Source organism: Ranitomeya variabilis, chromosome 5 (genome assembly GCF_051348905.1).
Source record: "Ranitomeya variabilis isolate aRanVar5 chromosome 5, aRanVar5.hap1, whole genome shotgun sequence".
Lineage (NCBI taxonomy): Eukaryota > Metazoa > Chordata > Amphibia > Anura > Dendrobatidae > Ranitomeya > Ranitomeya variabilis.
Window position 1 is genome coordinate 229913233 of NC_135236.1, and position 27850 is coordinate 229941082.

The following is a 27850-nucleotide window of genomic DNA, read 5'->3' on the forward strand; positions in this document are numbered from 1 at the left end:
AAATTAAAATGCAATAATGGGCGATCAAAAGAATGTATCTGCACAAAAGTGGTATCATTAAAAACTTCAGCTCGGCACACAAAAAATAAGCCCCCAACCGACCCCAGATCATGAAAAATGGAGACGCTATGGGTATTGGAAAATGGCGCAATTTTTTTTTTTTTTAGCAAAGTTTTGATTTTTTTTTTTCACCACTTAGATAAAAAAGTAACCTAGACATGTTTGGTGTCTATGAACTCGCAATGACCTGGAGAATCATAATGGCAGGTCAGTTTTAGCATTTAGTGAACTTGGCAAAAAAGCCAATTTCACTGCGCTTGGAATTTTTATCCCGTTTTCCAGTACATGATATGTTAAAACCAATGGTGTAGTTCAAAAGCATAACTCTTCCCTCAAAAAACAAGCCCCCACGTGGCCATATTGATGGAAAAATAAAAAAGTTATGGCTCTGGGAAGAAGGGAAGCGAAAAAAAAAAGAAAATGCAAAACTGAAAATACCTGAAAATACGCTTGGAATTTTTTTCCCGTTTTCTAGTACAAGACATGGTAAAACCAATGGTGTCATTCAAAAGTAGAACTCTTCCCGCAAAAAATAAGCCCTCACATGACCATATTAACGGAAAAATAAAAAAAGTTATGGCTCTGGGAAGGAGGGGAGCGAAAAACGAAAACGCAAAAACAAATATGGGCCGCGGCGCGAAGAGGTTAAATAGGCACTTTTCATCTGTGTTCATCAATGAAATGACTGTTCCAGGGATCATTCAACAATGCAAACATCAAAGTTCACCACCTGATATAACTAGTTTAACGCAAGAAGTACGCCGGCGTCTGAGCAAACTTAACATTGACAAATCCCCGTCCCAGATGGCATTCATCCACGAATGCTGAGGGAATTGAGCTCAGTAATTGACAGACCGCTGTATCTCATATTCTTAGACTCTCTTGTAACAGGGGTGGTGCCTCAGGATTGGAGGATGGCTGATGTGGTACCGATATTTAAGAAAAGTAACAAGGTGGATCCAGGCAACTACCGCCGGTAAGCCTGACATCAGTAGTAAAGTTTTTGAGGGCATTATAAGAGATGATATGCAGAAACATATTGTAGATAGTAATATAATAACTGACAACCAGCATGGATTCATGAAGGATAGGTCATGTCTAACATGTTGGATTTCTATGAGGAGGTTAGTGCAAATCTGGATATAGGTAATGCGGCCGATGTTATTTATCTGGACTTTGCAAAAACATTTGATACTGTTCCACATAACAGCCTTATACTGAAGCTACAGAAGCAAGGACTAGGGGAAACTATGCAGATGGGTAAGGAACTGGCTAAATGGCAGGAAACAAAGGGTCATCATAAATGGTACATTCTCTATAGAGATATAGTCAGCAGTGGGGACCGCAGGCATCTGTGCTAGGACCGATTCTTTTTAGCATCTTTATTAATGACCTTGTGGATGGGATTGAGAGTAAAGTGTCAGTCTTTGCTGATGACACCAAATTATGTAGGATACTAAAGTCTGACCTTGACATTACAATATTGCAAAATGATCTGGATAAGATGACTGAATGGGCAAACACTTGGCAAACGAAGTTTAATGTTGATATGTAGAGTAATGCACCTAGGACGGAGTAATCCTATTGCTGCATGATTAGTGGGAGTATACTCGGGACTACAGAACAGGAGAAGGACTTGGGTATTCTAATTACAAGTAAGCTGAGCAGCAGTAGGCAATGTCAAGCAGCAGCTGCAAATGCAAACAAGATTTTTTATGGTCTATAAAAGGACAAATAAAATCCTGTGATCCCAGTGTATTGGTGCCCCTCTATTAATCACTGATGAGGCCACATTTAAAATATGGGATCCGGTTTTAATCTCCACATTTGAAAAAAATAATCTAAAGTCAGTTCAAAGGCAGGCAACTAGATTATTACAAAGGATGGAAGGCTTCTCATATGATGTTGGAAAAATGGAGCTCAGAAAAAAAGACATCTCAGAGGACATCTCATTTATATGTATAAATGTATGTGTGGTCAATACACAGGACTGGCACATGACTTGTTCCTTCCAAAGACCAGGGGGCACTCATTACGGGCTGTAGACAGGCGATTCCGGCAGCTAAATAGGAAAGGGTTCTTTACAGTTACAGCAGTCAGACTGTGGAAAGCCCGACCACAGGAGGTAGTACAATGACCGCATTCAAAAAAAGGGCTGGATGATTTCCTCAGCACACATAACATTGTGGGTGATAGTTGAATTAGTGATTTGTATGATTGATGAAGGAAGGTTGAGCTTGATGGGCCTAGATCTTTTTTCAACCTATGTAAGTATGAATAATACACATTTAGGGATTGGCAGGATACAGAGAAGTGTGGGGTATTGTGTAATACAAAAAAATTAAAAAAGTGGTTAGGGTGTAAGGATATATTAAGGAAATAAGTTTTAGGTCCCAGGCCACCGCCTTAAACTCTCCAATTCCTAGACAGTGTAACCCGAGACTAGACCATCTTAAAATGCGTCAACTTCATCACAGTGATTGATGCTGTATGATCAATTTGGTGCATCTTTAGACTGTTTTGTCTAACATTGCATTTAGATGTGCTCATGTTGGGCATCAAAGCACCTTAAAGGGAACCTGTCAGTATCCTTTAAGGTATAAAAGAAATGCTGCGCTCGTTTACTGGACAGCTTGTACGGGCAGAAGAATAGCCATGGGGACAGAACAATTGCTGATACCATCAGTCTGCCCCATATACAGTATCACGGGCAGTACAACCTGTTCACATGGGGTGAGGTGCTGCCAATAACAATGATTTTTTTCGCCAGCATAAATGATTCGATCAGCCAGCGAACAAATGTTTTGCTTTTTCATCAGGTGATTTTTGGCATTTTTGTATGGTTTACCTTGTCCAATTTTGGTACTGTGTTGTGCAAGGTGCAAAAAGTGTCTAAACTATAAAATAAATACTGTACATTGTAAGGCATGGAAACAGGGTTTTTTCTTTACTGCAAACTTCCACATTTAGCTTAGTAAATCTTAACCAAATGTCTGCTCTAATTTAGTGTATTATGAAAATCGTCTTCTACATCCTCCATTTGAGCAGCGCTAGGCTTTCAGATTGTAATTTCAAGTACATATTTCTACATAAATATTAATTATAAATATTGGTGTTATAGAATATGTCTTTTAAATGAGCAGCAAAGTTTCCGTTCTTAGCTTAGGGGTACTGTGGTGCAACTTTTTGAGTGAGGGTTACTTATCCTGGAAAAATCGATAACCGACCATGCAAACCCTCATCTACATCGTAATATAATCACTGTGGATCTGTCATGAAAATGACAAAATGTATCGTACAGTAACTATTGCTCGATCTACACAGCATATCATAAATAGCACATGAAGCAAGAATAATACTTTACCATCATACGATATAGCGGTATATGCCGTTTATACAAAAGCAGAATGAGAATACCTACCCATGGGTATGCGATGTTCCTTAACCACTTCAACAATTTTTGGAGAGTTACAAAGAAAAGTTCCGTGTCCTATTCTGTCTGGTGGAAGTCCAAGTAGAAGCATCGTCTCCTCTTCTTGACTGGCCACCTATAATCATTGAATTACCTATATATCAGGAATCGGCATCAGTCATTCTACCTCAGTCCAATTACACACTTATAATGTTGTTGCCTATCATTTGGAAACTGGAGTTATATGGCCTGGTTTTTGAGTGGAGGGCTACTTATTGAATGCTTTAACCTTTTCAGGATGAAGACCTCTTTAATTGTTAGGAATAATACATTCTTAAAGTATAAAATAAAAAAATACTAAAATCTAAATATTTTACTTCCTTTTTCTGCAACCAAGTTCCTAGCAATAAACCCTTAATTATGATAACACAATGTAACCAGTATCTTGTAATGTTTTTGGTGAAAAGTGGACAAAACTGCCGTAGAGATACTTTTGTAATTCACATTCATTTTACGAATGCTTAAAATATTTTTTACCTAAATATAATCCTACACTGTGTTCCAAATTATTATGCACAAAGAGTTTAGGAGTGATAAGGTTAGAATTTTTTTGTTTGTCATTTAAACTCATTGATGGTGATGTGTGTCAGGGCTCTTTATATCACTGAAAGCAATTGCAGATACCTGTGCAAATTAGTTTGGCAGGTGTGTCCAAATAAAGGCAAGACTACTTAAGAAGGCTGTTCCACATTATTATGCAGCCTACATTTTTTGCCAGAATGGGAAAGAAAAAGGATGTGTCGGCTGCTGAGAAGCAACAAATTGTGGAGTATTTAGGTCAAGGCATGACTACAATCAACATTGCCAAGACACTTCATCGTGATCATCGCACAATCAAGAAGTATGTAGCTGATTCCCAGCACACACGTGTGCGTGCTGATAAGGAAAAATTGAGGACTCTTTCCAACAGGCAATTGCTTAAGGTTAAAAGAGCAGCTGCAAAAATGCCTTGTCATAGCAGCAGACAAGTTTTTGTAGCTGCTGGTGCCTCCGACGTCCCCAGAACAACAAGATGCAGGGTCCTTCAGAGGTTTGCAGCTGTACATAAGCCATCCTGTTGACCACCTCTATCCACTGCACACAAGCAGAAATGGCTCCAGTGGGCCAAACGATACATGAAGACTGACTTCCAAACTGTTTTGTTCACCGATGAGTGCCGTGCAACGCTCGATGGTCCAGATGGATGGAGTGGAGGATGGCTGGTTGATGGACACCCCATGAAAACACGGCTAAGGCGCCAACAAGGAGGAGGTGGAGTAATGTATTGGGCTGGAATCATGGGGAGAGATATTGTAGACCCCTTTATGATCCCTGAAGGGGTAAAGATGAACTCCATAATCTATGTGGAGTTTCTAAAACAACACTTCCTGCCATGGTTCAAGAGGAAGAACCGTGCTTTCCGCAGCAAGATCATTTTCATGCATGATAATGCACCGTCTCATGCTGCAAAAAACACATCTGCATCTCTGGCTGCTATGGGCATAAAAGAGGACAAACTTATGGTGTGGCCACCATCTTCCCCTGACCTCAACCCCATTGAGAACCTCTGGAGCATCATCAAAAGGAGTGTCTATGATGGCGGGAGGCAGTTCACATCTAAGCAACAGCTCTGGGAGGGGATTCTGTCCACATGCAAAACAACTGAAGCAGAAACCATCCAAAAACTGACAAATTCAATGGACGAGAGAGTTCAGAAGCTTCCTTCGAACAAGGGGTCCTATGTGCAAATGTAACATCACCTAGAATAAAGTTTCACTTGAAAACTGTTTGATTTCATTTGGAATAAGCTGATAATGCTTATAACTTCACAATTAACCATTTTTTTGTTCAAAATAAAAAAAAAGGTTGAAAACTCTGCTGTGCATAATAATTTGGAACATGCATTTTGAGTGTTTATTTTTTTTAAAAAGATACTGTTTTCATAGGCAGTTTGTTCCAAAACACTGCAATTATACTAGAATAGTAGATGACTGGAAAATAACAATGACTGCAATTCAGATAGGTAATTTAGAGAAAACAGGAGGATTATTTGCATAATAATTTGGAACACAGTGTATTTATCTTGTATATATAGTATATATAACATCCCATCAACAGCTTGAGCCTTTAACTCAGACTGAGCTCACTGATTGGCTGCAGCGCTGTCAACATGAAATCAGCACCGCAGACAATAACACACCAGGACCAGCGGCAGAGACTCGGCTTTAGACCCGGGGAAGATGAATAAAGAACAGTGCGTTTTTATAACAAATTGCAGGGAAAAGGGCGTTTTCCAAAACAGGAAAATCCATTCACTATATACAAATGTAAACTAAACATACACTCATATAGCATATCCTGAATATAGGAAATACCTCTGACAAATGAAGAGCTAGTTTGAGGCCAGATCTTCTAGCTTCAGTGAGTGGATCCATGAAGTCTTTTCCGTGTCCAACCTAAAATCATCAAAGCCATCATTACCGTTCAACAAGCAAGTGACACAACTGCAACTCCACGCAAATAAGAAGACGTTCCCACATTGATATGTTCTTCTGGGTCCAAAAAGGTTTCCTATAGTTTTATACAGTTCAATCTTAAGAAGGAAATGAGCCATACTTACCCACTTTCGATCCAGTGCTGTCCCCTCATTCACTGGCTGCAGAGTTCACGCTGGAGTCGTAATGTCACTGAGGCAGCCATATAAAAATAACAAGGTTGAGGGGCTCAAAATATGGCGACCCCCCCCAAAAGAAAAAAGAATATCCAAGTTATTTTAAAAAGGGTAATATATATACAATGTAAAATCAAAACTCAAGCAACAATGGTGAAATTGTGCTTTCTTCACCATTCCACCGTACACAAATTTCTGTGTGGTGCTGCTATTTGGGAGATATTAACCAAATCCAGATTATCAGAAAGGTTCGAGGTTAGGTTAAACTTATCTGCTGGCAACTAAAGCCCCCCGTACACATCAGTTGGCTAGTTTGACCGGTGGCCATCTTGCCCTACAGTCCCATACACAGTAGCACTTGCTCTGCCGAGCACTCCTGGGTTCTCACTTGCGAGTGCAATGCGAGAAACTCGCGCGAGTCTCTCACATCAATACCCGGCACTACCGCCGGCACTCGGGAGTGGAGCGTTCAGCTGCATAGAAATACATGCAGCCGCACACTCCATCCCTAGTGCCAGCAGCAGTGCCGGGTATTGATGTGCGAGTTGCATTGTGACCCCGGCCTAAGAGAGATGCTACCAGACACGTCTGTGGGTGGCATATCTTAGGGAAAATAATATGATCACCTTAACTTCCCTGACAATCAACTGTCTGGAGGTAGTATATGGGTGGCATATCTTAGGGAAAATAATATGATCACCTTAACTTCCCTGACAATCAACTGTCTGGAGGTAGTATACTCAGACTGTCGGCCGACCGCATAGTTATCAGTGGGCTCGGCCAACATTACTCTAATATGTATGAGGGGCTTAAAGGGAACCTGTCAGATGCTATTGTGGCGCCCCTGAGGGTCCAGTCACCACAGAAGTACTGCACCTCAGGCGGAGGTGTGGTACTCCGCTCTTGGGTAAAGAGGGGGCACTACCTGGCACTCCCACATGTGCATCCAACACGACACTGCCCCTAGCCAGGGGGAAGGGGCCCCAGCTCTGGCAGGGAGTGGTGTGACAGTTGAAGGGAAAGTAGTCAGTAGTTGGTGGGGAGGAGCAGATCAAAGCAGACGTGAAGAAAGGAGCTCCTGAGAAAGAGAGAAGGGGTCCTAGGGGCCAGGGGAGTGAAGAATCCAACCGTGGCGCCCGAATACATGCCGACCGTAGTCGAGTGGAAGGACCAGGTCGCAGTGGGGGACCGGCCCCAGACTAGTGGAGAGACTGTAGGACTCAGCTAGAAAATTTGAGGCTGTGGTATCTATGTGCCACAGCCAAATCCACACACATTCGCTGAAAAGGCAGCCATATAGGATCTAGGGGACCAGGAGGATGTTGCCCGACAGGATCTGAGGCTGCTGGCTTGGGACACTGTGTGTGAGGCGCAGGGCAGAAAGGCGAAGCCAGCGCAGAGAGACGGCCTGGGAAGGTACACAAGAAAAGGAGTCTCGGAAAAGTGCACCCAAATTACCTGAGAGCTGGCTGGACCACAGACCCGGAGGACACAGCACACGGCTGGTGAATGTCACCTAAAACTTTGAGTAAAGTGTGGAAACAGCACCCTGCTGTGTACTCAGAATCATTTACTACGTCACCTTCCCAATACTACAACAGTTCTTCATTAACTTTACACTTTAACTGCCCTGCTTCACCATCAGCCCCAGCAGTCTCCTTTAGCAGCGTCGGACATTTTCTTATTGCCGAACACCACGAGTGGTGTCACAAACTAATCCCCCCTTCATTTCAATTTTCTTGGATGTCCAGGGCCACGGACCGGGTCACTGCTGCCGTGACAACCCCGGAAGAACTGCCAGACCCGGCCCGAGTACCCCACGTCCTAGCAGGTGCTCCACTATTGCACAGGCGCCATCTTGTTAGAGAAAAAAAATTCCTCCTCCAAGATGACGCCACCAGTGCCTATGCAATAGCAGCTCTCGGATCACCTCTATATACACACCGATAGCTGCTACTGCACAGGCGCCATTTTCAAATGGATTTTTTTTCACTATCAGGATAACGTCAACTATATTAATTATATACACAGTACACATGCAATTATCCTGCAGCGCAGGTGTCATGGCCGACGCCTGCCTAAATTTTGTTATCTCAGTATGTACATATATCCATTATGTAAACCAGGGGGCAGGTCAGTGAGGGATCAGTGACCTGTCAGAAGCCATACTGGTGAATACCTAATCAGAGCACCACCTGAAGACCCCCACAGTCTGCCCCGAAGTGCGAGCATATCATTAACTGAAAAAAAAGATTAAACAACAACCACAAGACGGATTTCATCAACCAAGATATCATTTTAATCAGTATAACGGCGCCGACCTGACAGTGTCTGTAGATTACTGTGCACAATCCTGCTGACAAATTCCCTTTAAGGGTGATAAAAACTGTTTTACTTTTTTTTTAATCTTATTTAAAACATCAGTGTTAATTCCATTTAGTTATAGTTCTTCAGGTCAGTACGATTACAGCGATACCAAACTCATATAGTTTTGTTACTTAAATTAGTGGCTTAAAAAAATAAAAATTGGCTTGTGTTGCCATTTTCACGAGACCCATAATTTATTTGCCAGTGAGCTTTACGAGAGCTTGTTTTTCAAATGCTGAACAGCAAGCATAATGTTTTACTCTATGGGTACCTGCTTTATTTTATTTAATTTTAAATTTAATGTTATTATGTGTTTTTCTTTCTCAGTTTTCTTTAGAATATATATATATATATATATATATATATATATATATATATATATATATATTCTTCGATATGAGCCCTGCTTTCACTTAGATCAGGACCAGTGGATGAATGGAACCAGGATTTCTCTCTGCATTCATCTTGGAACTCTTCAGGGATCATGATTGATCTAACGGCTCCTAACTCCTGTTGGATTTCGGCCTGATTGTGTTTTGTCCCCTTAACGTTGATTTATCAGATGGGATCCCCTTTGGGTAGCACAGTTATGGACATTCATAAAAGTGATTCATAACCTCACTTTTTTCTTTTCTATTTATTTGTATTTATTTATTTATTTTTGGTATCGTTCACCATATGCTTTGCATTCACTTATGTTATATTTTACTTGTCACGTTTTTATGATTTTTTTTCTTCTATCTACGGTAATTTTCAGTGGACCAATATCTAACTTTGGCACATCTAAAAATATTGATATTTATATCATATTATTGTTTGTTTACACTTTGTTCACACTTGGCCTTGACATTAGCTTTTAACCCTTTTTTTACTTACACTTGTTCACATACATTCATTTCACTTTGGGCACTACATAATCGTATTGGGATAAATTAAAAGACCTCCTTCTAATTATTTTTTTTTCTTTTTATTATTTTATTAATCTAATAATTCATGACTTATATGCCATGAGAACACACTAATATCGCAATTTCACGATTATAGGAGAAAAAAGAAAAAAAAAATTCTGTACCTTTGATTAATCACTCCCTTTGATGTAGTTTTTCTATGTCCTGCTCTCTCTGATCCCCCTTCCACATATGGACACTTGGCCCTTTAATTGCGTTATAGGTCCTGTGCGCATGCCCGGTCCCGTCCTCACACTGGCCTTCCTGATGTGCTCACAAGCGATCCCGGCTGCTAGGCAGCAGTGGATCACTTGCGTTCCACTGATGCAGGAGGAAGTGCCCCCACGTGGTGCAGCCGTGCCCGCGCATGCGCCGCAGATGGACTAAACGTCATGATGGGATAGAGCATCTGATTGGCCCATCATGCATGCATATACTAGCTTCTGTACGGGTATTAGCCACGCCTCCTGATGAAGAAAAGGCGCGTAGGGGCGGCAGGTCGGGGGTCTAATTATCCCTTTATTTTGTAAGCATTGGCTTCATCTGGCACTGCGCCACTTTACCTCGTATGCACAATCTGCACGGCCAGACGTTTGTCTAACTTATCCTCCACACCACATGAGGACGTCGCACATCCATGTGACATTTGGAGTAATTGTGGGATATCCATTAGTGCTTTTGGCCACAAGGCAGTTTTTTTTTTTTAAATATATCGTGCTGCCTCACATATTTAACCCTTGATTAATTCTTTTAGGTCTCACAGATTTTTATAATAATTGGTTTTCATGAACACTGATTCTGCACTTTATTTTACTATAATTCTGATCAAATTGATGAAAAACCTTTTGGTGAATATGTGTGACCAAGCTTCTAATTTGCACTTTATGGGAGTGATATTTTGCCATATACTTTTACTATGTTAACCCCCTGATGTCCTGCGTTTAGCAGTACTACTCTGGTCATATGATTTTATTTAATTGTATAAATAAACTTTTTTTAATGGTCAAAATTACTCTTTGATCCTATCTTGCTTTAATTATCCTAGGTTAGGTTGGTGTGTTTGTTTTACAAATGTTTTTGTCTAACTGAATATGCTTATTATTGTTTTGGGTTTTTTTTTAAAGGGATTATCCAGATCATACAATTGGTGACCTATTCACAGCCAGCACCCCCACAGCTCTGCTGAAATGTTCTGCAACAACCAGATATTTTTTTCTTTTTTTATCTCCCATTCACTTAAATCTGAGATAAGATGCATTCCTCAGCAAAGGCCAGTACACAATTTATATTGTATGCATCCGGAGAAGATTTCAGCTGGCTGGTGGGGATGCCGAGTATCAGACCCCTACCAATCCTGTAGATACGGTAGCTCAGGAATTGTTTAATTCGATACAGCCCCTTTGGCTTATTCTTTAGTATTACCGTACTTTCCACTTTTTTTCTTTTTTAGTCTTCAGTGTCAGTCAGTGTCCGATGCTGCCCGTACATCGTACAGCACATATCACGTGTCAGGTTCCCTTTATTGTTAAACCAAATACCAATAGAAATTAAACTACCCAACTACATAATAAAATATTCCATCTTTATTAGGTAAAGTACAATAAAAACATACAGATAAAAAGCTGAAATAAAGGGGGGTATTTTTCAGAGACCAAAGTGGTAATCAATCATACTGTATATACAAAATGAAAGATATAATCTAACAAGACTAATATAAATATACACACATAGACACTCACATAAAGAATTTTACAAAGTGCGCGTCCAGAATATATCAGATGTTTACAATAACCAAGCAATACAGCAGATGCTACAGCTCCACCTAGTGGTTTAAAGGTGATAGTATTATTTTGGGGAATATAATGTCCTTATAGATCATACATAGCTATAGATTACATTAACAACATACAATTTTTTGAGTTGATCAAGATACTTGGTGTTTATACCTCCACCAGCTGCACAATGTCCATGGAAGACTTTATGTAGCACTTTACTTTTTTATTACTTTATACTCATCTTCCATAGATGTTGTACAGTGGTTATTATAGATGACTGCATTATATATTTTCTTTTGGGTATGTTCAGCATTTGCTTTGTGTCTCTTCATTAAATATACAACATAATAAGCAAACAATAATTAGACTATTTTTTTTATTTATTGATGTATATGGTGCAGTGAGTGTTTTATACATACACATTTTAATTTTGAGGATCTATAAGGACATTATTTTCCCTTAAATAATACTATCACCTCTCCACCACTTGGTGGAGCTGTAGCATTTGCTGTATTGCTTGGTTATTGTAACCATCTCCTGATATATTCTGGACATGCACTTTGTAAAATTCTATGTCAGTATATATATATATATATATATATATTTATTTATATTAGTCTTGTTATATTCTCGCTTTCATTATGTATATATGATTGATTACCACTTCTCTCTGAAAAATACCCGCTTTATTTCAGCTTTTTAATTGTATGCTTTTATTGTACTTTACCTAATAAAGATGGAATTTTTTAATGTAGTTGGGTAGTTTCATTTCTGTTGGTATTTGGTTTATCCCTAAACTCCCATATATTGGTTTTGCCCCACACTGTGGTACGCTTCCTTTATTGTTAAACAGTGACCTGTATTAGTTTGAACCATGTTGGCGTTACACACACACACAGTGGGTACGGAAAGTATTCAGACCCCTTTACATTTTTCACTCTTTGTTTCATCCATTTGGTAAATTCAAAAAAGTTCATTTTTTTTCTCATTAATGCACACTCTGCACTCCATCTTGAATGAAAAAAAAACAAGAAATATAGAAGTGTTTGCAAATTTATTAAAAAAGAAAAACTGAAATATCACAGGGTCATAAGTATTCAGACCCTTTGCTCAGTATTGAATATAAGCACCTTTTGAGCTAGTACAGCCATGAGTCTCCTTGGGAATGATGCAACAAGTTTTTCACACCAGGATTTGGGGATCCTCTGCCATTCTTCCTTGCAGATCCTCTCCAGTTCCGTCAGGTTGGATGGTGAACAGCCATTTTCAGGTCTCTCCAGAGATGCTCAATTGAGTTTAGGTCAGGGCTTTGGCTGGACCAATCAAGAATGGTCACAGAGTTGTTCTGAAGACACTCCTTTATTATTTTAGCTGTGTGCTTAGGGTCATTGTCTTATTGGAAGGTGAACCTTTGGCCAAGTTTGAGGTCCAGAGCACTCTGGAAGAGGTTTTCATCCAGGATATCTCTGTACTTGGCCGCATTCATGTTTCTTTCAATGACAACCAGTCGTCCTGTCCCTACAGCTGAAAACCACCCCCATAGCATGATGCTGCCACCATGTTTCACTGTTGGGATTGAATTGGGCAGGTGATGAGCAGTGCCTGGTTTTCTACACACATACGCTTAGAATTATTACCAAAAATGTCTGTCTCCTCAGACCAGAGAATCTTATTTCTCATAGTCTGAGTCCTTCATGTGTTTTTTAGCAAACTCTATGGGGGCTTTCATATGTCTTGCATTGAGGAGAGGCTTCCGTCGGGCCACTCTGCCAAAAAAGCCTGACTGGTGGAGGGCTGCAGTGATAGTTGACTTTGTGGAACTTTCTCCCATCTCTCTACTGCATCTCTGGAGCTCAGCCACAGTCTTGGGGTTCTTCTTTACCTCTCTCACCAAGGCTCTTCACCCACAATTGCTCAGTTTGGCTGGTCGGCCAGGTCTAGGAAGACTTCTGGTGGTGCCAAAATTCTTCCATTTAAGGATTATGGAGGCCCCTGTGCTCTCAGGAACCTTGAATACTGCAGAAATTCTGTTGTAACCTTGGCCAGATCTGTGCCTTGCCACAATTCTGTCTCTGAGCTCCTTGGCCAGTTCATTTGACTTAATGATTCTCATTTGGTCTGACATGCACTGTGAGCTGTGAGGTCTTATACAGACATTAGTGATGAGCGAACATACTCGTTGCTCGGGTTTTCCCGAGCACACTTGGGTGACCTCCGAGTATTTGTTATTGTTCGGAGATTAGGTTTTCATCACCTCAGCTGAATGATTTACAGCTACTAGTCAGGCTGAGTACATGTGGGAGTTGCCTGGTTGCTAGGGAATCCTCACATGTAATCAAGCAGGCTAGTAGCTGTAAATCATTCAGCTGCCACAATGAAAACTAAATCTCTGAGCAGTCATAAATACTCGGAGGTCACCCGGGCGTGCTCCGGAAAACCCAAGCAACGAGTACACTCGCTCATCACTAATAGATATGTGAATGCCTTTCCAAATCAAGTCCTATCAGTTTAATTAAACACAGCTGGACTCCAATGAAGGAGTAGAACCATCTCAAGGAGGACCACAAGGAAATGGACAGCATGTGACTTACCGTATATACTCAAGTATAAGCAGAGAATTTCAGCCCATCTTTTGGGGCTGATATTGCCCCTCTCGGCTTATACTCGAGTCACACCCAGGGGTCAGCAGGGGACGGGGAGCAGCAGCTGTCTAATTATACTCATCTGCTCCTGGCGCGGTCCCTGTACGTCCCTGGTTCTCCGGGTGCAGGCAGCTTCTTCCTGTAGTGAGCAGTCACATCGTACCGCTCATTACAGTAATGAATATGGACCCGACTCCACTCCCATAGGGGTGGAGCCGCATATTCATTACTGTAATGAGCGGTACCATGTGACCGCTCAATACAGGAAGAAGCTGCCAGCGCCGGAGAACCAGGGGCTGCACCGCACCAGGAGCATGTGAGTATAACGCAGTGCGCGATATTCACCTGTTCCCCGTTCCACCGACGGCCGCCGATGCGTCTTCCCCGTCCTCTGCATTGACGCTCAGGTCAGAGGACGCGGGAAGTGTGGAGGACGGGGAAGACGCAGCGGCAGCCGTCGGTGGAACCCGGACTGGTGAATATAGCAAGTGCCGGGGGCCTGAGCGACGAGAGGGGAGTATGTCATTTTTTTATTTTTTTATTTTTTTTTAATTGCAGCAACAGCATATGGGGCAAATATCTCTATGGAGCATCTTATGGGGCCATGTGCAGCATTATATGGGGTAAATATCTGTATGGAGCATCTTATGGGGCCATGTGCAGCATTAAATGGGGCAAATATCTGTATGGGGCCATGTGCAGCATTATATGGGGCAAATGTCTGTATGGAGCATCTTATGGGGCCATGTGCAGCATTATATGGGGCAAATATCTCTATGGGGCCATGTGCAGCATTATATGGGGCAAATATCTGTATGGGGCCATGTGCAGCATTATATGGGGCAAATATCTGTATGGGGCCATGTGCAGCATTATATGGGGCAAATATCTCTATGGAGCATCTTATGGGGCCATGTGCAACATTATATGGGGCAATTATCTCTATGGGGCCATGTGCAGCATTATATGGGGCAACTATCTCTATGGGGCCATGTGCAGCATTATATGGGGCAACTATCTCTATGGGGCCATGTGCAGCATTATATGGGGCAAATATCTCTATGGAGCATCTTATGGGGCCATAATCAGCATTCGTGGAGCATTATATGGGGCAAAAGTCTGGTATGGAGCATCTTATGGGGTCATAATCAACATTTGTGCAGCATTATATGGGGCAACTGTCTGTATGGAGCATCTTATGGGGTCATAATCAACATTTGTGCAGCATTGTATGGGGCAAATGTCTGTATGGAGCATCTTATGGGGCCATTATTAACCTTTATGCAGGACTATATAGGGCATATTTTAACATGGAGCATCTTATGGGGCCCATCATAAATTGTATGGAGCATTATATGGGGCTCCTGATTCAATATGGATATTCAAAAACACAACCTACTGATGTCTCAATTAATTTTACTTTTATTGGTATCTATTTTTATTTTTGAAAATTACCAGTAGCTGCTGCATTTTCCACCCTAGGCTTTTACTCGAGTCATTAAGTTTTCCCAGTTTTTTGTGGCAAAATTAGGGGGGTCGGTTTATACTCGTATAATATATAATATATACAGTAAATATGAGTGTCTGAGCAAAGGATCTGAATACTTATGACCATGTGATTTTTCAGTTTTTCTTTTTTAATAAATATGTAAAAATTTCTACATTTCTGTTTTTTTTATTCAGTCAAGATGGGGTGCAGAGTGTACATTAATGAGAAAAAAAGTGAACTTACCAAATGGGTGCAATGAAACAAAGAGTGAAAAATTTAAAGGGGTCTGAATACTTTCCGTACCCACTGTTGTATGTCTGGAACCATGAAGCTATATTTTTAATGATGTATGAATAACGAAGAATCTGCTTTAATTATAGGGTCTGGATATTAGACTTGTAATTATGTTTTTCTGCTTTGTTTTTTTGCCATACTTGTGTTCAGAACCATAGATATGATTTCACACGTATGTACCCTCACATGATGCTGATAACACAGCTTGTATCTGCTTGTGCTTTACGCACGGTCTGTGATGCAAGATACAGCGCCGATGTTTGTTTTGTGAATACTATCTCGCTCACACTACATTCTAGGACCAGATGGTACATAGGAGATAAGGCCACTTTGTCATGAAGTCCTTCTATGACACTAGGCAACAGGGGCCTCCAAGGATAAGAGCTCAAGAATACATTTGGTCTCTGTTATGGAAGAAGGTACAACATGGCTACATGGGCTACTATCTATCACAAACATCTCAAGTGTAACATTTCAAAGCAAAAAATGTATTCTTGTAAAGCTCTTCTATGTTCAGGGCAACATAGAATACAGAGTACATGGCTCTGTGCTGGATCATAGATTTGGGTTTTTTTTTTCCTTGCTGTTGGAAAAAAAAAAAATAATAACTGTTTATACAAATGTGTTATACACGGTTTTATGGTTAACCCTTTAATCAACCCTTAAGGGGGTTCTGCGGAAATTTTTACAAAAATCCTAAATACTTATCATTAATAAATCAAAATCAAATCTGTTTAGGGAAGTAATTCATATATATAGAATTTAAATAATCCACCATCCTGTTACACTGACAGAAGCCTGTCTGAGAATGTCTATACAGGTACCTGTGCAGTAGAAAGCTCCACTGCTATGACCAGGAGATAATCCACACCATGTATTGTCACTCAAAGACAGCAATGTGAGCACCATCCATGGTATCTGCAGTGTTGTATCAGAAAAACAGTCTGGACAGAAGTGTGAGCAGCCTCTTCTTATCTCTGCATCCATGGTATATACAGTATTAGATCTGATAGACAAGAAGAGGCTGCTGACACAGCCCTCGACCCTACCTTAGTGCCCATGGTATCTCCAGAATTATATCAAATAGAAAGGGTGGGCAGCAGTGTAAGCAGCCTCTTCTTACCTAAGCACTCCCGGTATAGCTTGTAGTATATCAGATACTCAGCCTCTTATCACAGCACCCCTAATATCTACAGTATTAGCTCAGATAGACAGGATGGACAGCAGTGTGAGCAGCCTCTTATCACAGAACCCCTAATATCTACAGTATTAGCTCAGATAGACAGGGTGGACAGCAGTGTGAGCAGCCTCTTATCACAGCACCCCTAATATCTACAGTATTAGCTCAGATAGACAGGATGGACAGCAGTGTGAGCAGCCTCTTATCACAGAACCCCTAATATCTACAGTATTAGCTCAGATAGACAGGGTGGACAGCAGTGTGAGCAGCCTCTTATCACAGCACCCCTAATATCTACAGTATTAGCTCAGATAGACAGGATGGACAGCAGTGTGAGCAGCCTCTTATCACAGAACCCCTAATATCTACAGTATTAGCTCAGATAGACAGGGTGGACAGCAGTGTGAGCAGCCTCTTATCACAGAACCCCTGATATCTACAGTATTAGCTCAGATAGACAGGGTGGACAGCAGTGTGAGCAGCCTCTTATCTCAGCACCCCTAATATCTACAGTATTAGCTCAGATAGACAGGGTGGACAGCAGTGTGAGCAGCCTCTTATCTCAGCACCCCTAATATCTACAGTATTACCTCAGATAGACAGGGTGGACAGCAGTGTGAGCAGCCTCTTATCTCAGCACCCCTAATATCTACAGTATTAGCTCAGATAGACAGGGTGGACAGCAGTGTGAGCAGCCTCTTATCTCAGCACCCCTAATATCTACAGTATTAGCTCAGATAGACAGGGTGGACAGCAGTGTGAGCAGCCTCTTCTTACCTCCATTATTAGATCAGAATAATTACTGGGAGTACGCCTTCCTACACATGAATGGAGGGACGGATCTTTTACAGCATATAGTCATTGGCACCTCTTTTTTGTTGTTATTAATCTAGGACATGTTTCTGTCAGTGTAACAAGACAGTGACCATTTTAACTCCATATTGCTTACTTTCTTAGAAAAAAAGATTGTTAGTTGCTATGGTAATTAAATGTATCTTATAAATTATTTATAATGACAATTTAATGACCGGCAAGACTCTAGTAACATTACTGCATGAAAACTCCTGCAACCCAGAAGCAGCAGGTAAGCTTTACTGTCATAAAAAGCCAGAGATCCTGGAGAGAAAATAAAGGCGGTTTATACACAACTTCTGTCTTCTCTTTTTCATCTCATATAGTACTTAATAAGCGCCATGTAGTGAACAGAACAGTGATCGTCAGGTTCCTACATGGCACAGCAGAGATGCTGGTTCTTAGAAGACCCAGGTCAGCTCTGCCAGTGACTAAGAAATTATAACTGCTAAAATGAAAAAAAGAATTGTTAGTCATTTTCTTATTTTCTTTTCGGTCTGATCATGTACCTGTGTCAAGGTCAGTATCTCCTAATTCAGACCGAATTTCAGTCCTTAGAGACTTCTTCATAAGTAGCATATTTGATGTGGGGTTTTTTGTACACACTTTCCTTCGTAAAAATAGCAGCGCTGTACAGGGGCAGAAAAAACGGGATTGCTACAATATCATGCCCATGTTGCATTTTTTTTTCCTTATGATTTATAGCTTTCAGTGCGTTTTTTTTTTTCAAAACAGGATGTCAATTATTGTAGCATATTTTCAGCGCTTGTGTTGCATTTTTTTACCCATTGAAATCAATGTGGGTCTTAAAAAATGCAATTGAAAGTTTACATGCTTTTATGTTGCTTTTTCCCCTCATAAAATCGTAGGTGCGTTTTTAAAATTGAATGATATTAGACGTCACATCGGTGACTCACACAGGCGGGAAGCCCAGCACCACTCACTACGGTCACCGCTCTGCTCTCCCCAGTAGCAGGCTCTCGCGCTGAGCTGCCTCTTGTAGCATTTCCAACACTGCTGCATCATCCTGCTGCTGGTAAGTCTCCACATGCCTGTTGGGAGGCTCAGCCACTATTTGCAGTTATTTAACCCCATGGTGTCCTGCAGAGGTGAGATCCTTTGGCCTAACTCAATCAGCAGGTGATTTATTAGGCAGCTCCTCCCACCACTCCTCACCTGATCTAAGGTTCTAGTTTCAGTCTATATCTAGATTCTTGTAAGGTGGTGTCTTGTATGGTCTCCTCTGCTATCTGACTCGCTTTGCCAACCTGTTTATCCTGACCTCGGCTACATTTATTGAACCCATGCTGCCTGCCTTGACCTTGGATTGTCTGACCATGTCTTTGCCTCCGTCCACCTGTACCACGTACTAATGTCTCTGAAACTTCGGTCAGCTGCTGCTGATCCGGGGACTGCCCTGGAGCGATATGTGGGGACTACAGGCGTCCAAGCCTATCCTCACCATTAAACACTCTAGTGAACAACCAGTAGTAACTTAGTCACACTTCTCCAGGGTAAGCCTGGCCCGTTGCGCAGTGGGTCCGCTCCCACCAGTGCTACATTGGAACACTCAGAAGAGGAAGCGTAAGACAATGGCACTTAAAGAAAGCATCAACAACCTCATCAATAACTTAGACAAAAGTGAAATATATGCAACGTTTTTCCTACCAATTCACTTATTTCATGTTGGGAAAAAAAAATAAAAAATGCTTTGTGTGAACATACCCTAACTGTAAACAAAAAAGTTTGCGCTAACTGACTGCAAGGAGAGATCATGAACACTTTAAAAGGATTGAAACCTAAATTACATTAGTTGGCTAACTGGAAAAAGTCAGAAAACATCTTTAGTCAAGCACGGACAAACACCATCCGTAAAACTGGTTAGGGACAGTCATGAGGTAGAGGAAATGTCAGCACATGGAGTACACTGAACTCACGGTAGGGTCGCCGCTGAGGTCCAGGCCTAAAACAAGGTCATTGGTAGAATGGAAAAACTCTTCGGCCAGTTTTACAGTTTCTTTTGCAACTGATGGACCACCTCTTCTGTCAATTGCTAGTAAGAATCTGAAAAAAGTGAGAAACAGAAAAATAACAAGGTTATATAGAAATTTCTATGATGAAAATATAGCCCCTTTCCAACAAAATACTCCTCGGCTTTCTTTATGTGACAGAACAAAGTGAGTTCTGTGGATAAGCGGAAATAGCCACAAGGAATTGTAGTAGAGCAAAACCACCGGGCGAGGCGTACCTAACGTCGATGTCCACCTCCTCAGCCTTGCACTGCTTTATCCCTTCAAGCACAGTCTCCACATATGTCCGCTTTGTCATCCCTGCAAGGAGATTAAGTAATAGCACGAATTCATCCACCTGGTGAACACATGGAGCAGGCAACATAACTGTCTGTTGCTCTGATCATGATGTGATCACAACATTTATGTAATCCTTCATTAATTACCTACAATGATCTAGACAACGTGACAAAAGATCGTACCTGTGGGAGACTCTCTGGGTGTGCTCCGTAACTCCAGGTATTTGACACCATCTGCCGCAAACTCTTTAATAACATCCTTTGTAACCTAAATGAATAACAGGTAATCAGGTAAAACCAGGACAAGCTCATTTTAAAGGGGATGGGTCATCAGAAAAAGGTATACTGCTTATAATCACGTATTTATTTTAATCATCTTTTTATTTTTCATATCATGATTAGTATTTTTTTTATTTAAAAACTTGAAATATTGCAACTTTCATAGTGGGCAGTGCGGCTATTCCCGACTCATTCTTCTGATGCAGGAAATGGACATGTACATTAGCAGCAATACACTGACGCAGACCTTATCTTTTGCATCAAATCATCTAATAAGCATGTGCAAGGGTGATTGTGAAAAAATGGGGAGAAGAAGGAGCTGGGACATCTCCTAATGTGATTGGTGGATTCTGCGTTATCAGGTGTGTAAGAGCTATTACAGTCATTGTAATCATGCCTCTGATGATTACGAGGCGTCTGAAAAGTCTTTTCTAAAGAATAGGATGTATGAGTCTAAAATGGCCAGAGTGTAAAAATTGCACAATTTGCAATATGATGAGCATTTTATCAATATATGTGCTTAATTGAACAGGACTGTATTGAATATTAAGGTATTAAATGAGTTCTGCAGTTAACTAACATTTTTTTAAAATGTCAAAGCTGGAATAAGCTACTACTATGTCTATGGAGATGTGACGATGGGGGTTGGCTTAGCTACTGTAAGAAGCCAGACAGTCAGCCCCCTTTAACCACTTGACAACGTGACAAGGAGGAAGCTCTCTACATGTTGAAACAAGTGAAAGTGCAGCCAAATGGACCACTGGGTACAGTTATTTTTTTTAAGTATATCCGTAAAATTAAGGGTATGTTCACAATTAGTTTTTTTGTGTGGGTTTTTATACATCTTTGCAACTAATGAATTTTAATCTAAAGAAGGAAAAACTGCATTAAAAAGATGAAAAATTGATATGTTGTCTTTTTTATTTATTTTTTAAATGCCCTACAGGTCCAAAAATGCAAAGAAAAAAATGCAACGTGTCAATGAGATTTCAGAAATTCGATGTTATTGTAAAACTCTGTGCTTTCACTTTACCCCTGAGGAAGCCACTGAGCAGGTGGCGATACGCGTGGGGTTTCTTCCTCATCTACAGGTCCTTCTCAAAAAATTAGCATATAGTGTTAAATTTCATTATTTACCATAATGTAATGATTACAATTAAACTTTCATATATTATAGATTCATTATCCACCAACTGAAATTTGTCAGGTCTTTTCTTGTTTTAATACTGATGATTTTGGCCTACAACTCCTGATAACCCAAAAAACCTGTCTCAATAAATTAGCATATCAAGAAAAGGTTCTCTAAACGACCTATTACCCTAATCTTCTGAATCAACTAATTAACTCTAAACACATGCAAAAGATACCTGAGGCTTTTAAAAACTCCCTGCCTGGTTCATTACTCAAAACCCCCATCATGGGTAAGACTAGCAACCTGACAGATGTCAAGAAGGCCATCATTGACACCCTCAAGCAAGAGGGTAAGACCCAGAAAGAAATTTCTCAACAAATAGGCTGTTCCCAGAGTGCTGTATCAAGGCACCTCAATGGTAAGTCTGTTGGAAGGAAACAATGTGGCAGAAAACGCTGTACAACGAGAAGAGGTGACCGGACCCTGAGGAAGATTGTGGAGAAGGACCGATTCCAGACCTTGGGGAACCTGAGGAAGCAGTGGACTGAGTCTGGTGTGGAAACATCCAGAGCCACCGTGCACAGGCGTGTGCAGGAAATGGGCTACAGGTGCCGCATTCCCCAGGTAAAGCCACTTTTGAACCATAAACAGCGGCAGAAGCGCCTGACCTGGGCTACAGAGAAGCAGCACTGGACTGTTGCTAAGTGGTCCCAAGTACTTTTTTCTGATGAAAGCAAATTTTGCATGTCATTCGGAAATCAAGGTGCCAGAGTCTGGAGGAAGACTGGGGAGAAGGAAATGCCAAAATGCCTGAAGTCCAGTGTCAAGTACCCACAGTCAGTGATGGTGTGGGGTGCCATGTCAGCTGCTGGTGTTGGTCCACTGTGTTTCATCAAGGGCAGGGTCAATGCAGCTAGCTATCAGGAGATTTTGGAGCACTTCATGCTTCCATCGGCTGAAATGCTTTATGGAGATGAAGATTTCATTTTTCAGCACGACCTGGCACCTGCTCACAGTGCCAAAACCACTGGTAAATGGTTTACTGACCATGGTATTACTGTGCTCAATTGGCCTGCCAACTCTCCTGACCTGAACCCCATAGAGAATCTGTGGGATATTGTGAAGAGAAAGTTGAGAGACGCAAGACCCAACACTCTGGATGAGCTTAAGGCCGCTATTGAAGCATCCTGGGCCTCCATAACATCTCAGCAGTGTCACAGGCTGATTGCCTCCATGCCACGCCGCATTGAAGCAGTCATTTCTGCCAAAGTATTCCCGACCAAGTATTGAGTGCATAACTGAACATTATTATTTGATGGTTTTTTGTTTGTTATTAAAAAACACTTTTATTTGATTGGACGGGTGAAATATGCTAATTTATTGAGACAGGTTTTTTGTGTTATCAGGAGTTGTAGGCCAAAATCATCAGTATTAAAACAAGAAAAGACCTGACAAATTTCAGTTGGTGGATAATGAATCTATAATATATGAAAGTTTAATTGTAATCATTACATTATGGTAAATAATGAAATTTAACACTATATGCTAATTTTTTGAGAAGGACCTGTATTTTCTTGCCTCATTCACGGGTCCTTTTTATATTTAGTCCTAAGCTTAGCTTGTATATTGCAGTAGTGGCCATCATGGTTCTTATTCGGATAAAATACTTGCATGTCTCTGAATTGTATATCAAATGCATGATATCGGTTCCAGAGGTGGTGTTCTACTACAATTAACCATTTATTCAGTTACTTAGGAATAGTAGATATGTCATTTATTTATTCACTTTCGTTGGACATTAATATTTTGGGTATACTGTGGTTGTCATCAGTAGGCAGATGAGTTTAGGCGTTTGTCCCATTTAGACACACCTATTTTGTATCTATGTAGCCTATTGGCTTTTTAATATATTTTTAATATTTATGTCTTGATTTGTCCCTTTCTTTATTTGTAACAAAGTTAATATAAAATGGTGATCCCATTGTACCGCATACTTCTTTCTTCTTTTGTTTATGGTATATTAACTGAAACCTGTCCCCCGACAGCATTGCAGCCAATCAGTGAGGTTGGGCAGGACCACTGAGCTCAATCATTGGCTGTCTCCGTGACGTCAGCGCTGCAAAAAATACCAGATATTGCTAGCAGCCATATTGCTAGCAGCCATAGGGACCTTTGATGGGTTTGTGCTTAATATACTTATACTTCATTGATACAATTGTGCATTTTAATCTTAGGCCGAGGTCAGACGAGCGTATGGCATCCGATATGAGAGCGATATGCTAATGACCCTCGGCTCCTGCTCTGCTGCGAGCAGGAGCGGAGTGTGAGGCGCACAGAGGATCAGAGCACAGCTGCGGAGGAGGCGGAGAAATGAATTTCTCCATCTCCTCCATTGCTGGGGTCAGCGTATATTGCACATTACGCGGATGATATCCTAGTGATGTGCGTTGTCTCACTTGCACCATAGGCTTATATGGGTGCGAGTGAGCTGAGACTCGGCCGAGTGTCAGTGACAATCACAGCATGCTGCAATTTCAATCGCACGTACAATACGGCCAAGAAAAAAATACGGTGATATGAGCTGCCCCATAGAGGAATACTGGTCCGAGTGCTATGCATAGCACTCGTCCGTATTCCTCGCTAGTGTACCTTTATTGCACTGCCCTTAGATTACCCCTTATGTCATAATATGCACGTGATTTCCCCTACTGCTGGGTATGTCGCCCTTTTCAACTGCTGTATCTATCTCCCTATTTTTACCAATAAAGTTTTTTGATATATACTATGACTATTTTCCTTACCTTGTCGGCTTTAATATTTGCTGTTGGTTTAGCCTCATACTTAATCCCTAGATTTGGTCACGTGACCAGAGAATACATTATAATATGTAATTACAGTTAGTTGCGGCAGCGCTCCACAGTTAGTAGGTTCCATGCATATACTACTAAGCCTAAGTGGTGAATATCAGCCACACGGCAGAAACTAATGCCCACCCTGGCAGGGTAACGAACAATTTATGTATTACCAGCGAACCTATTAACAAAATGGTACTTGCCAGTAATATGTCTTCTGCTGTATCTGTAATCTGGTGAATTATTCGGAACATTTGAAAACACCTAGAATTAATGAGATGAGATCAGGGACAGAAGACAGATGATCACTTGTAGTAACATATCTGTAATAGGTGTGAAAACAATGCAACACAACAGAAGCTAAAAATACCAGAAACCGCTGGAAAATGAAAAACAAAAACGCCACCATTGTGAACGCATAGTTTATTCCTAGATTTCAGTAGACTATTAAATAAAATATAACCTGATGTACACATACTGACAAAGGCCACGTTCACATGTGCAAGGTTTTGTAAGCCAAAATCAGGAGTGGAACAATCAGAAGAAAAGTGTAATGGAAACATATGCACCACTTCTGTATTTATCACCTTCTCCTGGTTTTGCCTTACAAATACTGATGTAAAATACTGACTAAATACTGACCGTGTGAACTTAGCCTAATGGAGATACTGAGTGTCATTTATCAAAAGTGTCAAAAAGAAAAACTATTTTTTTTAAACTGCTTTGGGAAAATGAAAGCTGTGCTGTGATTAGTTTCTATGGAACAAAAAACAAACAAACAAAAAAACTAAATTTTCTTTCAGAGACTCTTGATGAATCCGCCTCATTGGACCTCATCTAGGATTCTTCTAGAAATACACATTATCCAGCTCATCAAGCAGGAACAATCGCATTCAGCAGGTAAACACTTAGGCCGTGTTCTGATTTAGGGTACATGCTGCGTTTTTTTCCAGCTGATTTTTATCCGCATGTGTCGGAGCTAAAATATGTAATAACAATCTTCTGATTATTGTGACTTTGTGATGCATACTCCCTTTAATTTGATGCGGTTTGGGTGTCGATTTAAAGCTATGTTTTTATGCATTTTTTTAGTGCAGAAATGTTGAGACTCTGCACTTAAACACATATAAAAACACACATTTATCTTTTAGTTTGTTTTGGCTCTCCACAGAAGCCTATAGAGAAAAATGTGCACAGTTCAATGGAAACATTAAACGTACTGTACAGGGGTATGGGAGTTCTCAAGTAATCACATCCACTTTGCAGACACTTAAACGCAGCAGAAAAAAACCAACCAAGAGTATTTACGCTACATATGAACATGGCCTTAGATGCACTCGGTGCTGATAGATGTACAGTATATAAACCTACAAACCTGTTGGCAATATACTCTAGACAGCATAGAATTATAGGGGTTGTACAATATCTTACTCTAATTCCTCATCTAATAAAACTAAGGATTCCTCTAATTTACATCAGATTTACTCTGTCTATTTCTTCTTTTTTAACTTCTACTGAGGTTCTGTTTAAAACTCCCAGCATGCACAGAGGGGATCTAAAACAAAATGTCATCACTGATGATCACTCCATGGGCTAGTCCTGCTGTCCTTTCCACTGGCTCATGCCCATTCAGAAGCTAATCAATGACATCTGCTTCAGGGGCTGGACTTGCTTTCCCTTTTACGGAGCATGTGTTGGTTGTTTGTTCTGACACATGCTCAGTATGTTCTCTCTCATTCATTCGTCCATTCCCCCTCTTCACTACTACTATAGGAGGCCTTTCTTCACATCCAATCATACTGTGCACGTAACAATGTCATTTAGACCCACATGCCCAGTAAAGTCCATGAAGAAAGCTGGCCATCATCTACTTGCCTGGCCCTTGATCTCACCTGCCTTGGTAAAAGGATTAGGAGAAATTGATTATGGTCACTCTGTAAGCTCTACCACTGTGTCATCACTGGTACAATGGAGCTGAGAGGAGAGGGAGAGTCACTGATTGGCACGGTCAGGACGATCTAGCACTAGCTGAGAAGCTAGAATTATTGGGGGAGAATATGGCTCAGTTGTAATTAATAAAGTGACATTGGTGTTAGAGAACCCATTCAACTAAGCATTACATGCACCATTTCTATTAGCCATTAAAAGGGACCTGTCACCAGGGCTGCGGAGTCGGTAAGCCAAACCTCCAAATCAGACTCCTCAATTTCCGTGACTTGGACTGACTCCACGACACCAACCCCACAGCACTGGTCACTACTGAGCATGTCCATAAAGTGCAGCACAGATTCATCTCCACTAAAAGCCAAGATCCTTAGTTCAGGAATAGTTGGGAAAGTTATGAAATATCTTATAAATATAGGACATTTCATAACTTTCTCAAATTCTTATGGAAACTATTCAGCACATCCTGCACTGTATTACTGTACCCAATTTATTATACATTTTAGGAGTCGAATTTGGTCATTTTTATAAACACCAACTCCGACTCCACGACTCAGGCTCCACAGCAATGCCTGTCACCTCTCCTGACCTCTGTCTTTTAGTAAATGATGGCTTTCTCTAGGAAATAACAATTCTGGATCGTCTTTTCTAAGAACTCTGCATTGTACTGTACTCCAGCTATTCCTCCTAAAAATGAATGAATAAATTGACTGGACGCTACCAAACCTTTATCAAGGGATGCGTCACTACACTGGCAACATTTATTGGGCAATGTCAAACTGTAAGCGACACAAACCCAACTGGTGACACTCAGTTTTCAGTACATGCAACCATTTTTAGGATTAATAACAGAGAAATGGCACAATGCAATTATACGAGTCTAAAGAGAAGGTGCTCCAGAATTGTTTAGGAAGAGCATCATGGTAAGAAGTACACGCGGCACACACGGTCCCTGACCCTCCTCTCATGGCTGCTGTAAGCGGAGGGGTGGCTGCAGATACCTCTCAGCAAGTCGTACTCAACTGATTACGTCAAACAGCGAAATATAACAACGTGTCAATGCCCAGAGATGGGATCAGATACTTACTCTTCTAGACTCCTCTTCTGTCCTTTGTCTATCATCGTCATTCCATTCTGAATTTGAAGATGAGGTTTTTGTCCCATGAGCTTTTTCATGGTGGCAGAACTTATGGAGCCATTCAGGTGGGCATGCAGCTCCTAGAAGAGGCAACCCAGTAATACCAATTATCATACTATATTGTGAACACCAATTGAATTTGTTGATTTTCCTCTGTATTCTAGAAATATTCAGTGATTGAAAACTCCTTCACATATATGTGATTGTTACCCCAAATAAATGCACATACTGACTTACGTTCTGTGGCTTACAGCTATGACGTAACTCACACAACTCTGCTGGACCAACTGTATAGTGCCTGACAGAATGAATCACAAAGGAGCATTTGATGGGAAAATAGCACTACAAGCATTGGTTTTATTACCCATAAAATATGGTCACCTTAATGGAACCAGATAGGCCCCATCTACCCGAGACAGCGCCAACCTCCCACCCTCCTGGTTCTTGTGACGGTGGCTGCAAACTGATG

General features: G+C 40.9%; 1 protein-coding gene across 1 annotated transcript in view; it reads right to left on the bottom strand.

The window, feature by feature from the left end:
- The window catches only part of MAPDA (N6-Methyl-AMP deaminase), a 56343-nt gene that overhangs the window by 15736 nt on the left and 12757 nt on the right, over positions 1-27850 (bottom strand). The window contains exons 2-8 of the mRNA XM_077263874.1: positions 27331-27461; positions 24503-24563; positions 20220-20304; positions 19977-20058; positions 19666-19792; positions 5887-5967; positions 3482-3608 (exon numbers count right to left, since the gene is read on the bottom strand). Coding sequence (XP_077119989.1) covers positions 3482-3608; positions 5887-5967; positions 19666-19792; positions 19977-20058; positions 20220-20304; positions 24503-24563; positions 27331-27461 — 694 coding nt within the window. The remainder of the gene's footprint in view (positions 1-3481; positions 3609-5886; positions 5968-19665; positions 19793-19976; positions 20059-20219; positions 20305-24502; positions 24564-27330; positions 27462-27850) is intronic.